The 14,723-nt window shown below is 37.1% G+C and overlaps 1 protein-coding gene across 1 annotated transcript in view; it reads left to right on the forward strand.

Annotated features, from left to right (window-relative positions):
* The window catches only part of LOC136867015 (uncharacterized), a 36,054-nt gene extending 24,463 nt beyond the window's left edge, over positions 1-11,591 (forward strand). Inside the window, exons 3-4 of the mRNA XM_067144112.2 lie at positions 10,284-11,126; positions 11,272-11,591. Of these exons, the coding sequence (XP_067000213.2) occupies positions 10,284-11,126; positions 11,272-11,280 (852 nt within the window). The 3' untranslated portion in view covers positions 11,281-11,591. The remainder of the gene's footprint in view (positions 1-10,283; positions 11,127-11,271) is intronic.
* The last annotated feature ends 3,132 nt before the right edge of the window (positions 11,592-14,723 follow it).

Genomic DNA, 14,723 nt, shown 5'->3' on the forward strand with positions numbered 1-14,723 from the left:
ATGATTAAGTGGATGGGAACTTCATCTAGGTTCTAAAATAACTTGTGCACACTAAACAAAAAGATCCAACCACCAAAATCCAGAAAAACCTAAAAACACTACTTAAAAACACCCATTTCCTTCTAAACAAACAAGAAATCGAAAAATTAACCCTAATGAATCCCAGACAACTGACAGCTAAATCATATCCTAAAATTCACAAGGAAAATGTTCATATGAGGCCCATCAAAAATTTTAGATCAAGTCCAACATACAAAATATCACATTTCATTCAAATGTTCCTTAAGAAGCACTACATATTTTTAGCTAAAGAAAGCAGTTTGGAATTCAATAGAATTTTGCAAAATCACAAAAGAATTGAAAATTGAACAATATTACTGTATCATATGATATTATTAATATGTACCCCAATATACCCATACAAAAAACAATAAAACTAATAGAAACCAATCTAAAAAAATTATAGTGGCTTAAGTATTTTAGAAATAGAAGAATTTGTAAATCTGCTAGAATTTGCTCTCAATTACAATTATTTCAGATTTCACAATACTATCTACAAACAACACGGTCTCCCTATGGGGTCACCGGCCTCGGGGATATTAGCTGAAATTTATATGTAGACCATCTAGAATACTCAAAGTTCAGTAAAATCGAGAATATTTTCTTTTGGTGTAGGTTCGTGGATGACATTTTTGTTGTATTAGACGGAAGATTCACAGATGAGAATAACATACTTCAGATAAACAAACTGGGCCCTCACATAAAATTCACAATGGAGACCGAAATAGACCACACTTTAAATTATCTGGAAATATCTGACATCAGGCATGAAGATTACCTAACGAATAAAATATGCAGAAAACCTACACAAACATTAAACAAAATAAAACAAGATTCCACTCATCCCAATGCCCATAAGAAAGCAGCCTACTACAGCATGATATACAAAACCTTTAATCTACCCTTACCTCACAAAGACCTAACAAAAGAACCAAACTTAATCCATGAAATAGCTAAACAAAATGGATACAACAAAGATCGATCAATAAATTCATCCAAAAAGCAAAACATCAGCTGAAATCAAAATTAATCAAAGAAAGACTATGTGATTTTCACGTTTAATCATGCCAATATCCACCCCATAACAAACATCTGTAAAAGACGTCATTTAAGAATAGCCTTTAAAACTTCATGCAATAATGCCACTATCCTGCATAATACTAAATCCGTTAACGAAAACAGAAATACAACCACTCAGGAGTATACTGAATGAAATGCAATAAATGTGACGCCATATACATTGGACGCATTGGCAGGACCTACGTCAATAGAGTTAAAATAATGTATTATTAAGGTCCATTTTTTCAATACAAATTGTACAGAGTTTAAATTACGTATGTGTTTAGGGACTAGTTTTGACCTAACAGTAGGTCATCATCAGCCTAAAGCAAATTAAATACATAAGTATCAAAGAAATTAACAATGTAAAGACACATAAGGTCTCAAAATTGTACATACCATGTGAGAAACAGACATAAGATTTGAGAGACTTGCTGCACTATGTTGAAAAATGGCTCTACGATAGAGATTCGTAAAAAGTCCAGTGCGCCATACAACATTATAAAAGTTGTTAAAGATAGAAATCCTTAAGTTGCTGGTCAAGGAATTCAATGTATGTTGGTTCCTTAAAGATGCTGTTATCCATTCGAAGAACAAGAACAACTGAGCTGAAGTCACGTTGTTTTCCTAAGATATTCGTAAATGTAATAACACATGGATGCTAGAAAAGCTCTTCTGTTTTTTAGAACTTTGGAAGATAATCTGACACAGCACAATCCTCCAACAGATCACAATTATGAAGAAGGGAGCATTTTCACCATCCTAGTTCAGATAATGAGGCATTAAACTTAGACAGCTTGACCTTGAGCACACTACATGAAGATTTAAAATTTATTCACCCCTCCAAAACACACAACTCGCACCTGTTTTATTGTAGAAGTCAAAGTATGCTAAAACATCAAGACATGTGATACTTTATTATTAAACTTTTAGAAAACGTAGACTTCCTACTGATGCAAGTTTTATAAAAAAAAATAGTACCATTTAAATTAGAAATAAGATGTTTTTAAAATGGAAAATAAGACTACTTAACATGTAATACAGAAATCAAAAGAATGTGTGTGATTGAACATCAAGATCATTGACATCATAATGAACTGTTGAACAATTTTTAGACTTTTACATTTCACATCCAAGCACATTTTAACACCATAACGTATCAATGTAACTTAGAATTAGTCTTATAAAACTAGAATGAGTAGTGTTTTAGTATTCTATATGTTATTTTTAAAAAAGGATCAAGGTTCTTCAGGAGCTGAAGATGACTCACACATACGGTCAAACCGGTACTGTAATGTAAAATGTTTTAAGTACCTTATCATAAATAATAGTATTGATTAGGTGGAAAGTCCAATCTTTATACTTGTGGTCATTGGAATTATTAATACGGGACATGAAGCTAATAGATTATGATATTTTCGCCAACTGTCAGCATCGCCAGTGTTCACGGATTCTGCTTCTCCGCACAATGCCTGCTACGTGATATTGTGGCATTCTTTAAAATGCTGAAAACAAACGAATTACAATTTCATTCAAACTTAGCAACTATGAAGCACACTGTAGAGCACACTGTAGACACACATAGCAAGTGAAAGTGCAGAAAGCTACTCCTGCACGCTCTGGAAGACACGTTCTGTCGTGATGCCGAGAAAATTTGAATTTAAATTACTCTGTAAAATACTATTTTTAAAAATGTAAAGGCAGTTTTGAACTAAAAGTCTGAATTGTTTTCTGTTTAAATATGACATACGGGGTAGGTTTCTTCCATCTGCGATTACACAAAACATAACTGTACACCTAATATCGAAAACTATGTGGACCACAAGCGTGTTGCCAACCTTGACGCAAATAAAACCCGTGCCCCAATTTCATGCCTCAAATTAAAAAAAAAAAAAGATGTGGGGATTATTCGTGTAAATATGGTATTTGTGTTTCTGTTTTAACTGATATGTATAAACCATGTTGAATTAAAGTTCAGTAAAATATTGCTATAGATAAAGTTCTTCTTAGAATGCTGTCTCCCTATGAAGGTTGCAATCCAGTTGATTATGATTACTTGTGAACTGTGGCTCAAAATATTTCAATAGAAATACATTCATACCAGTGGTGCAAGTCTTTAAGCCAGGAAATTCTCTGTCTCAGATTGCTATCTTCCAATTTTCCCCTTGATGATGAGTTGGAGAAGTTATCGTTTATCTCTCACAATGTGCCCGATATACCTGAGCTTCCACTCCTTTATGGTTGTTAGAAACTCTTTTTTCTTATTTAACAAGTTGAGGGCTTCCTGATTGGTCTTTCTTTATACCCACGATATTGAAAGCATTCTTCTGTACAAGTACATTTTGAAAGGTTCAATCTGCCTCTCCAGCAAACTACTGAATGTCCAGCCTTTAAAACCATACAGAAAGAGGGGAAAATATAGCATCACAACATCCAAACTTGAAACTGAAGGTTGAGATCTCTACTTGTGAATAGGGCCCTTATACTATTGCAAACAATATTTATGATGGTTCTGTGTTGACTTACAAGTTCTAGGCTTTTAATTCTCGAAGAATTTTTGTTTATCTTTCAATACATAAAAGACTAACACTCAAATTAAGAGATAAACTTAGTCATCTGAAAATCTGGTACATATTTTGACCCTATTAGGTCATCTTCAGCCTGTTACAGACATTGAAATGACATCTTAAAAACTACAAAATGTGTTGAAGAAATGAAATAGTAAAATTATGATCCTTGATCTAGAGAAGGCATATGATAGTGTTAATATAGAAAAGTATGGGAAACCCTGGAAAGAAAAGGATGTGGAAGGCAATCAACGGAACCAGTAAAAGCAACGTGTAAGAATTGTTCCAGTTGTGTTCAGACTTCAGTGGGGAGAACAGATTGGTTAGAAACCAAACTGGATTAAGACAGGAAAGTGTATTGTCTCCACTTATGTTTATAATGATTATGGATGAAATTCTAAAGGAAACAAAGGCAAGATATTGAGAGGATATGAAAATATTGTTGTTTACAGATGACATAGTGACCTGGGGAGTCAACAATACAGAAGTGCAAATCCAACTAGAGGCTTCAAATGACAATATTGAGAAATACGGTATGAAAATCAGTGTGGAGAAGAGAAAATAGTGTGATGACAAGAGGAGAAAGAGAAGGAAAAGGAATCGTTAGTATCAGGGCACAAAAACCTTGAGGTTGTTCAATACATCAAATATTTGGGAAGTGAAATAATGCAAGATGCAAGGTTGGATAAGGAGATCAGCAGATGGGTACAAGCGGGAAATACATCCTACCAGAATGTAAGGAACCTGGTGTAGAACAGAGACGTTCCTATGAAATATAAAGAGATAATGTACAAGGTGTACTATACCCCCATAGTAATGTATGCATCAGAGACTTGGACTTTGACAGGAAGAAATGATAGTAAAATTCAGGCCAGTGAGAAATTAAGTTCCTGAGAAGTATGGTAGGGAAGACAAGGAGAGACAAGAGTAAAAATGTTGAGGTTAGAAAAGAGATAGGGGTAGAAAAACACAATTACTGAAGAGGTGTGGTGAAAGGAGAGGCAACGATGGAGAAGTGGCAGGAACTGGACAAGGGGAAATGAAAATGATGACTATCTGTCTTTTGCCTTTTATTATTAATACTTTCCACCTTTTCTGACTCATTTTGGTCTCAATGCTACAGTTGTTCTACCAGGCGTTTTTAGAGCTCATGTATACTGTAGTTTCTATTACTCATGGCTGACTCTATTTCTCTTTTCTTTTCCTTGTCTGTCTTCCAAGGCCCTACCCAGGGGAGAAGTTAATGGGGTTCAAACCCCCTCTGAAATAAAAGTGAACTTGACAAATTTAAACAGCATAAACGGGTTCTGAAATAGCATACAAAAAATTAGAAATATGATAAAAACAAACATTTGCAAAATAAACAAGTACATTTTTCCTATAAAATCTGTGCCATCTTTAAATGTTTCTCTATGTACGTAGTTAACAAATTTACTGAACACATAAATGGAAATTTAATGTTTGTGAGATATACGGATTGTTTGTTTTTTATGTTCTTAATACATTTTGCACCATAAAAGAACATATGGAAATATTTTCGTATTTTCGAGTGGCTAAAACATTTTTTAAAAATGAATCCAACCTCTAAATATTTTTAATACTTACAGTGAAACACATTGTTACCACCATTTTTAAACAAATCTTTGTGTCACACTGCACACATGTGTTAAAGCATGTTTTGCCCACCAGACCACTATGAATTTACCTCCCTACTTCACCCGTTGAGTTGTAAAAGGCACTGCTCTAAAACTCAAACTTTTCTTTCTGTAAAATCTATTTGAAAGTAAAAAAAATACAACCTGTGACAATAAAGTTCGGTGATGAAGTCAGAACGGTTGATCCAGTAACACTGGCGACACACAACGCTGCACCTGCGTAGCAGCAGGTTTTGACCACCTGCTCCCAACGTTGTTCAGTTGAGCAGCGTGTGTGTGCCGTGTAAGACCTATTTGACACAGTGAGAGTTTAGTGCGTTGGTTCTGAACTGCAAACAGGAACATGACGACCAAAAGATCAATGTACACTTTTGTTTTAAGCTTGGCAAGACACCAAAAGAAATGCATGCTATGCTGGTACGTGTGTATGAGTGGTTCGCCCATTTCGAGGAGGCCGGGAAAGTGTTTCTGACAATGCCCGTAGCGGAGGACCGGCGACCGCCGTCAGTGACGAAAACATTGAGAAGGTGAGGACATTAATCACGAACGATGCGATTAACTGTGAGCATGATAGCGGATGTACTGCGGATTAACTGTGAATCCATGCAACAAATTGTTACCCAGAAGTTAGGGAAGAGGAAAACATGCTCTCGTTTTGTGCCACATCACTTGACTGATGATCAGAAGCAGGCACGTTTAGAGGCTTCACAGGATTCTGTCGAAACGGCGGATGCGACACCAAATTTCTTGAACTGTATTGTCACTGAGAATGAAACCTGGTGTCTCAGGTACGACTCTGAAATGAAATGGCAAAGCATGGAATTACATGTAACTATTCTATGTATTCTATCTATTCTATTGGATGCAAATTAAAGCATGGCATGGCGTTCTCCAGGATCCCCTCATCGGAAAGAGGTCAGAGCCGAAAAGTCATGCATCAAAACGATGCTCGTCACCTTTTTTGATAGTCAAGGCATTATCCACAAGGAATTTCTACCTGAGGGAACGACGTTGAATGCTGTACGGTACATTGAAATTTTGACCCGTTTCATGAAATGTCTACGCAGGGTACGACCCCAGTACACACAACAAGGTTCATGTTTTTTTTGTCCATGACAACGCTTGCCCACACACAGCCAATACTGTCAAACATTTCATGGCAAAAAAAGGGGGTGGTGCAACTTGAACATCCCACATACTCGTCAGATCTCAATCCTCCAGACTTCTGCCTATTCCCATGACTCAAACTCGCTTTGAAAGGAAAGAGATTTGATGATATTCCTGACATCCAACGAAACGTGACGAGATTTTTGAACACCATCCCAAAGGAAGACTTTCTGCAAAGTTTCCAGGACATGTATCGCCGATCTTAGCAGAACATAGTTATGGGAGGGGACTATTTTGAAGGACAGTAAGGTCACTGTCATGCATTGTTCATCAATGTTGATAGTACAGGACTATTCACCAAACTTTATTGTCACAGGTTTTATTTGTTACTGTAGTTTTTATTTTTGAAAGCCCCCTCCCCCAATCCTAACCCCTTCTGAAAAAATTCCTGGGTTTGGCCTTGCTATCTTCTAAACCTAGAAAAGCACAGACAAGCTTCTGGATGCAGCTGTCTCATTTTCATGGTTCTGCTGTCTATCATATACTGCTTCATACTGCTCATTGAAGTAAATCGTATTTGTCATACACATCTTTCTGTTTACCTAAGCTCCTGCGTACTGTAGTTCCTGTTTCTCATAGCTGACTCTGTTTTCCTTGTCTTTTCCATAATAGGATTCATTAGGCATGGAGCTCATTGCTATTGACGGCGTAATGATACCTCACCATGTTGTCCCTACGAAGGGAGGCGAGTCCTGCTTTTTCTGTTCCCTATCTTACATAATGTACGACACTGATTCATTGACGTCACAGGTGAAGGTTAGTGTTGTACAGCACATTTGTAAAAACTGGCAACAATTTCCAGTGTTTGTATGATGCTGTGTGGAGACGTGCAGAACCATGGTTGAGTACCAGTCTTACATGTCCCTTCTCACCACTGCAAAATTGTGGCTGTTGGTAAAATATGTTCTTACCATCTGGTGGTGCATCACAAAGGGAACGTGATAATTCTGGGACATATGAGTCCAACCCCACAGTTGAGTGATGAAAATGGGACTATTGTCTATAAGTAAATTAAACGTGGTGAAAATATATGGGGCCTAACTGTTACATTATTCATAATATGCGCTGTCAATATCATTCATCCTATGGCTTCATCATTAAATCCATTAACAAACAACAACAGATATGTACATCATGAATCATAATTACATCAAAATAATCATTAGGTAGGATGTTGTAATAGATATCTCATATGTGGGTTCGGCGCATATTCATATTCATCATATCGCATATTGTCATATCATATTATTATCATATTATATCATTTATGTTAATTTTTGTATTTCGCTTAGCTCCGGCAGAACATAAGATGAGTAGGTTCTCACGACAGTTTCACCACAATGTTAAAATAATCGTAAAATAATAAAATATACCTGAGACAGACAGGTGTCTCGTGCAATGGTAATAATTAATTATTATGAAGGAATGTGGAGGATTTCTAACTATCAAATAATAAACTTAAATATAGGATAGCTGGTTTATTTACATACTAGCTGATGTACCCGTGCTTCGCTACGGAATTCTCAGAAAGACTGACTTTGTGGTTTTCCTAACTGAAATCAACATAGGTCATTACAAAAACGTAAGGATGAATGTAGCGATTAAAAGCAATGCTATCATATAAAATACTCGATCAAATGGAAAGCCGCACGTTTTATCACTTTTAACGAAGAGTGTTGCGGTTAGATTGGCACCGCAATCTAATAGTCCAAAGTTCCAGAGCTGGGATGACCAGGCCGCAGATTGCCATGAACACTCATCTGCCATTATTCCGCTAAATATGCACACTGTTCATTCCAATCAGTGCCTCAGAGTAGGGACTGAATAGCCTGAATGCTATGATGATCCAGTGTGTTACGTATCAGTAGTATCGGAAAATGTATAAACCAGTTGAAAGTTATCTAACTCCCCAACTACTTCCCATCAATATTCAGGCAGGCTGTTACACTCTGTATGACTGGGCGAGTTGACCTGTGGTTAGTGGTGCGCAGTTGTGAGCTTGCATCCGACAGATAGTGGATTCGAACCCCATTGTCGGCAGCGCTGAAGATGGTATTCCGTGGTTTCCCACTTTCACACCAGTCAAATGCTGGGCCTATACCTTAATTAAGGCTTAAGTCACTCCTAGCCCTTTCATATCCCATCGTCGCCATAAAACCTATCTATGTTGGTGCGACGTAAATCAAATAAAAAGTACTCTGTACGCAGCAGTAACCCTATCTACCGGAGATGAGGGGCAACAGAAGACACAAAGCACATCACGACAAACAATGGTCAATGTAATGTTATTGTTTATCAATGTTATGAGCTTTTTATATTGTAGGCCTTCACATTTATTTTCTTTCGACTCTGTGATTTGTAAAATATTTTATACCATAAACTGTAGTTTCTTATTCTCCGACTTTACATACCGATTTTCATTAAATACTGTTTACCCATTTTCTTGTTACTCGGTGCTGATATGGACTTGGTAACAAAAATCCAAATTCATGAATATCTTTGTGATCATAGCCAGTACGGTAACAATGTATAAGACATGAATAATAGGAAATTTAATACTATATAACTTTTGTTATGTAGCATTCATCGATTACACCTCTAATAAGAAATATTTGAGAATTACATTTTAGGCCTTCCCCTAAACTACCATTTCACTCAGCGTGAATAAAATGATTTACAACCTAGACTATAGCGACTTATTTCCTGACTTTGCATACCGATTTTCATCAAGATAGGACTACTAATAACAACAGTATTTGAGAATTAAATTTTAGGCCTTCTCCTAAACTAGTTTTTGTTTTTCTGCGTGAATACAATTATTGATAGATTGTAGAAACTTAATCCCCAAATTTGCATACCCATTTTCTTTAAAATACGACCACTAATAATATAAATAGTTGAGAATTCAATTTTAGGCCTTCCCCTAAACTACCATTTCACTCAGCGTGAGTAAAATGATTTATAGCCTAGATTGTAGAGGCTCATCCTCCGACTTGACATACCGATTTTAGTTAAATTCTCTTCAACCGTTTTCTTGTGATGCCTGTACATACAGACAGACAGACAGACAGACAGACAGACAGACAGACAGATAGACAGACAGACAGACAGACAGACAGACAGAAATTACAGAAAAGTAAAAAGTGCATTTTCTTGTTACTATGGACATGACCGATACAGAAATACCATTATTTTCAAATTCTGAGCAATGTACAGACAAAACTCTTATTTTATATATATATAGATGTGCTATTGTCGGAGGACACAATGTACATTGTTGAAGATAACATGAGAAGTATGGCGGTCTTTAGTAACAACAATCGCATATCTAAACAATGACCATTAAAATGACAACATGTCTGTAATTACAATTGCATTTACAAATATTTAATCATTAGTCCATTTGAAATTTCGTACAGTCTAACATTGACTCAATCATAAATAATAAATCTTCAAATAAATATGTAAGTAACTTGAAAATGATTTAAAACATTGCCATAAGTGGTGATTTTCTTTGCTGAAAGTTTTGTTGTTTGTTTAGGTTATAAACACCCCTGTATTTGATTTGTTTTATATTTATGCACTTTTTAAAATTACTATTTACTCAAATTTGTAGTTATTTGCAAAATAGTCAAAATAAATACAACTTGAGCAGATTCTCTCTCTATAAAAATCTGAAAGTTTTTTTATATTACTTAAGATACTACCATTAAGGGTCTTGTCTTGAAATTTGGAAAATGTGTGTAACATTATTATTGTGTTTACATTTTTTCAGCCAAGAGAGAGCAATGGAATGAATCTGCTTATTCGCCAAAGACCTCAACTCAGAAATGTGGAGTCGCTGGTTGTAAATGTGGATCCATCAGAAGTCGAAGTAGAAAACCGCACCATAGTACTGACGAACAGGGTTGAGGGAGATGAAGCACCATCTGTGATTGAAATTAAACTTCCCCCAAGTTTGGATATTAGCCCACTTGATATAAAACAGGAGATCATTACTCCTAATAGTCCTTTAAATCATATGGGTGGTTCAGAACCAGTTCGTGTTCCTCACCGTCCACACGTGTGTAGTCTCTGCGGTAAGGGCTTTGCTCAGAGACGGGAGCTAACTCGCCACCACATGGTGCACAGTGGGGAGAAACCATTTTCTTGTCCAGTGTGTGGGAAGAAGTTTGCTCGACGAGACAAAGTGGTTAGCCACCTTAGAATCCATGGGCGTCAGAACTCCTATAATTGTTTCCAGTGTCCTGCCATGTTCATCTGCCGGGAAGAACTGCGTCGCCATGAAATGGATCACATGGGGAAGCGACCTTGGCATTGCCAAAAGTGTAATAAGACATTCTGTTCTAAAGCAGACCTCATGAAACATCGAAAAACTCATAGATGTGATAGTCTTTATAAATGTCATTTGTGTTCTGTTACGTACACTCAGCATGAAAATTTATTAAGACATCTGAAGCTTCATGCAGAGTCCAGGTTACTTTATAATCCTTCATATTCTGAATCTGACCAAAGTGAACAGCCATTCCTATTTCAACAAGAGGAATCTCAAAGTGATGCTTTTGTTAGTGAGAATCAGGACATCAGGGAATGTTACTTGGATGGAACAAGTGACGAAGTTAGTATGTTTCTAACCCGACTGGGACAGAACCCAGAAATTCAGCTATTGCCTGTTGCCCAGTAGTTAGCAATAGATTATACTCTGTTTGAATATTTTTCTGTACTTAAATATTATTTTTTCTTTTTTTCTTTTCTGTTTTTAGGTTACATGAAGAGTTGTTAACATCCCTCTCAGGAGAATGTATGGTCTTGTACTTGCTGGAATACAGGCAGAGTAGTGGCCATAAGAGGTTTTAACTCTGATTGGTTGGTGTGAGGCTGTCCTGCATGTTTGTTCTGTAGTTCCAGAGATTAGCATATCCAGGAAGTCTCATTCTTGAGTTCCAGAGATGGGGAATCTTCACTGTTTGATACTCACCCTACAAGAAGCTCAGAGTTCTCTAGATAGTCCAGTATCTTACGAATTGAAGTAGACAATCAATACTTTTTAAGGTTTTGAATTCCTTTTTAAAAATCAAACAAAATAAAGAACCTTTAAACATAAAAATATATTGCACAACATTGACATAATTATATTTTTGTTTCCTGTGTAAGAGAATTGGCTATCTAGGATAGGTCCTAATATGCTGCACAGGGGACATCTGGATGTAAAACTCAATCAGGAATACACTCAATGGGTATGAAAATACAGTGATCAAAATAAATGTTGCATATTGCCAGAACATTAATATTGAATGTTGTGATCCAAAAATATGGTATGATATCAATACATTGGTTTGTTTGTAATGTTATTCTAGCAGAAACGGTCTATGTTTCTACCATGAGAGGGCAGTATGTACAGTCTTTGGCAACCGTGTCACCTGTAAACATTGCAGTACTTATGCTGCGTGCCATTACGATTGTTGTGGTGCTTCAGGATGGTTCGGACAACAATAACGTGCAATCAGAGGCTCCGTATAGTCACTCAAATGGAGCAGGGTAGGAGACAGGTGGACGTTGCAGCGAATGTCGCTGTGAGACAAAGTGATGTCTTTAGAATCTGGAACAAGTTTCTAACGACAGGATCAGTTGAGGAACATTCCAGAAGTGGCCACAGAAGAAAACCAACAGGTGTACAGGACTGATATCTGCATACAACAGCAAGCAGAAACCCTCAACTCAATGCTACATGTCTATGGCAGCGGTTCCAGACAGCCACAGGGGTGCAGGTGTCAACACAAACGATATGAGATAGGTTTCATAAGCAAGGATTACGTGCCAGATGACCTGTCAAGGCTCCTGCTCTAAATCGCGTTCAGAGAGTGGCTTGTGTTGCATGAGCATGGAACCACTCTTTGTGGACTAGGCAGCAGTAAGACACAATGCTCTTTTCTGATGAGACCCGTATCAGTCTCCACCCTGACAATACTTACTGATATTCATGTGTAGAGACAACGAGGACAATGTTTACACCCTACCTTTATTGTAGACCACCACCTTTATCAAAATGATACAGTCATGTCTTGCGGTGGAATCATGTATGGCCGCAGGACACCCCTTGTGCCAATACATGGGAGGCTGACTGGTATGAAGTATCGGGACAACATCCTTGCATGCATTGTGGATCCATTTGGTGAACACTTTGGAGTGGGATTCACGCTGATGGACGACAACGCATGCCCCCATCGTCACAGTCTTGTGAACACCTTCCTAATGGAGCATGGAATCAGTCAGATGGAATTGCCTCCATATTCTCCAGATCTCAACTGCATTGAGAATGCATGGGCCATGCTAAAACGAGCGGTTTACAATCATCCTGCCCCCACCAGACACCTTACAAAGCATCGTTGAGGCTGCTGTGGAGGAATGGGACAATATCCCACAGGCATATCTAGACAATTTGGTAAGAAGTATGCCTAACTACATTCAAAGGTATCTCCAATTGGTTCATAAACAATGTTTTATGCAAGATGACAGTGAGAAGAAACTGTGGTGTTTGCAGTGGAATCTTTTGTAAGGTTTTGTTTGTGATTTTTTGTTTGTCATGTGGAAATGTGTTTATCTTCTTTATTTTCAGGTTCTTATGTCTTGTACCTGACAGAACAAAGTTGATTTTGTTTCCTGTTATGTCCAGTACTGACAATAAAGCAATATGCAACATTATTTTGACCTCTGTATTTCAAGGAGTGGCAAACAGTAAGGGTCTTCTCCTTAGTCGTATGGAGGATTGGATGAATTGGAGATCGCTCTACAGGTTATGCTCAGGTGTCATTCATTAGTTGTTAGACAATTTGGACTACCCAGTCTAGTCTAAAGACCCAGTATTCGTGGTTTACTGTCCATTGAGCTGGAAGAAATTGATAATTTAGTATGCTAATACAGAGAGATATTGATGACTGGATTAAGGGTCACATTGTTAATCATTATCATTTCCTTTTCTCCAGGATGCAGTCATGTCACAGAAGATATAATTCCTTTCATGTTCCATACCAGGTTGCATTGCCTTGTGCTATTCATCATCATCAAAGTCTTCCGTGGCCCCTCTTTTTATAATTTGTAATTTCATAGTTTCCTTCCTTACCTTGAGTTTTTTCTTTTATTTGTCCATTTTTATATGTTCAAACTATTAAATTGGAGACCATGTTACTCAGTATACAAAAAGGTGTAAGACAAGGTTGTATCCTCTCTTCCATCTTTTTAACATACCCTGAAGCTGTTTTTCAAATTATTGATGTTGATATAGGAATCAAGATCAGTAGGAAGCAAATAAAACATTATACATTATGCAGATGACACCATGATACTTGTTGACAATTTTTAAGATCTTCAGTTCCTTCTGAACAAAGTAAAGTAAAGTAAACAAGGAGTTCGACCTCAAAATGAACATTTAGAAAACAAAATCCATGATAATCAGCAAACAGAAAATCACCAATTCTGTTATCACTCTGGATGGAAAGGCCGTTGAATGCAGGTTACATTTCAAGTATGTAGGATACTGACTAACTCAAGAATGATATCCGGATGTACAGGGTGAGTCAGAAATATGGCTATGTGTTTGATCGATTGCTTATGTTTAATTATAACTTTTACAGGTAAAAGAATGAGCCTGTTGAAAAGTCAAGGCCTAACACTATCAACACACAACATCACTCATTGCATTCTGATATGTGAATAATGGTACAGCATGAATTTCTTCCTCAGTTACTGTTTTCAGCATGTCGATGACTCATGGTTTTCGAGCGTAAACTTTCTCCTTCAAATGCCCCCATAACCAATAATCACAGGCTGTGATTTCAGGAGAGTGAGGTGGCCATTATGTTGCCCCTCCCCTTCCCACCCACCTATTTGGTAATTTGTGATTCAAAACTTCCCTCACCGATATAGCATAGTGAGTAGGTGCACCATCCTGCTGAAATATGCAGTGTTGCTGTTGAACACTTTGCATCACTGGTACCACATCTTTATTGAGGATTTCACAATACCATTCACCATTAACTGTCTTTCCCAAAATTCGCATGCCTAGCAATCCTTCCCATTCAATTCATTGCCCAAACTGTCACTGTTCTGCATTTCATTTGCTTCTCTTCAATAATTTTAGGATTTTCTCCCACATAATAATGACTGTTGTGTTGATTAACATTCCTGGAACACAGCTTCACCTGAAAAATGCAAAACA

This window comes from Anabrus simplex, chromosome 3, assembly GCF_040414725.1.
Source record: "Anabrus simplex isolate iqAnaSimp1 chromosome 3, ASM4041472v1, whole genome shotgun sequence".
Classification (NCBI taxonomy): Eukaryota; Metazoa; Arthropoda; class Insecta; order Orthoptera; family Tettigoniidae; genus Anabrus; species Anabrus simplex.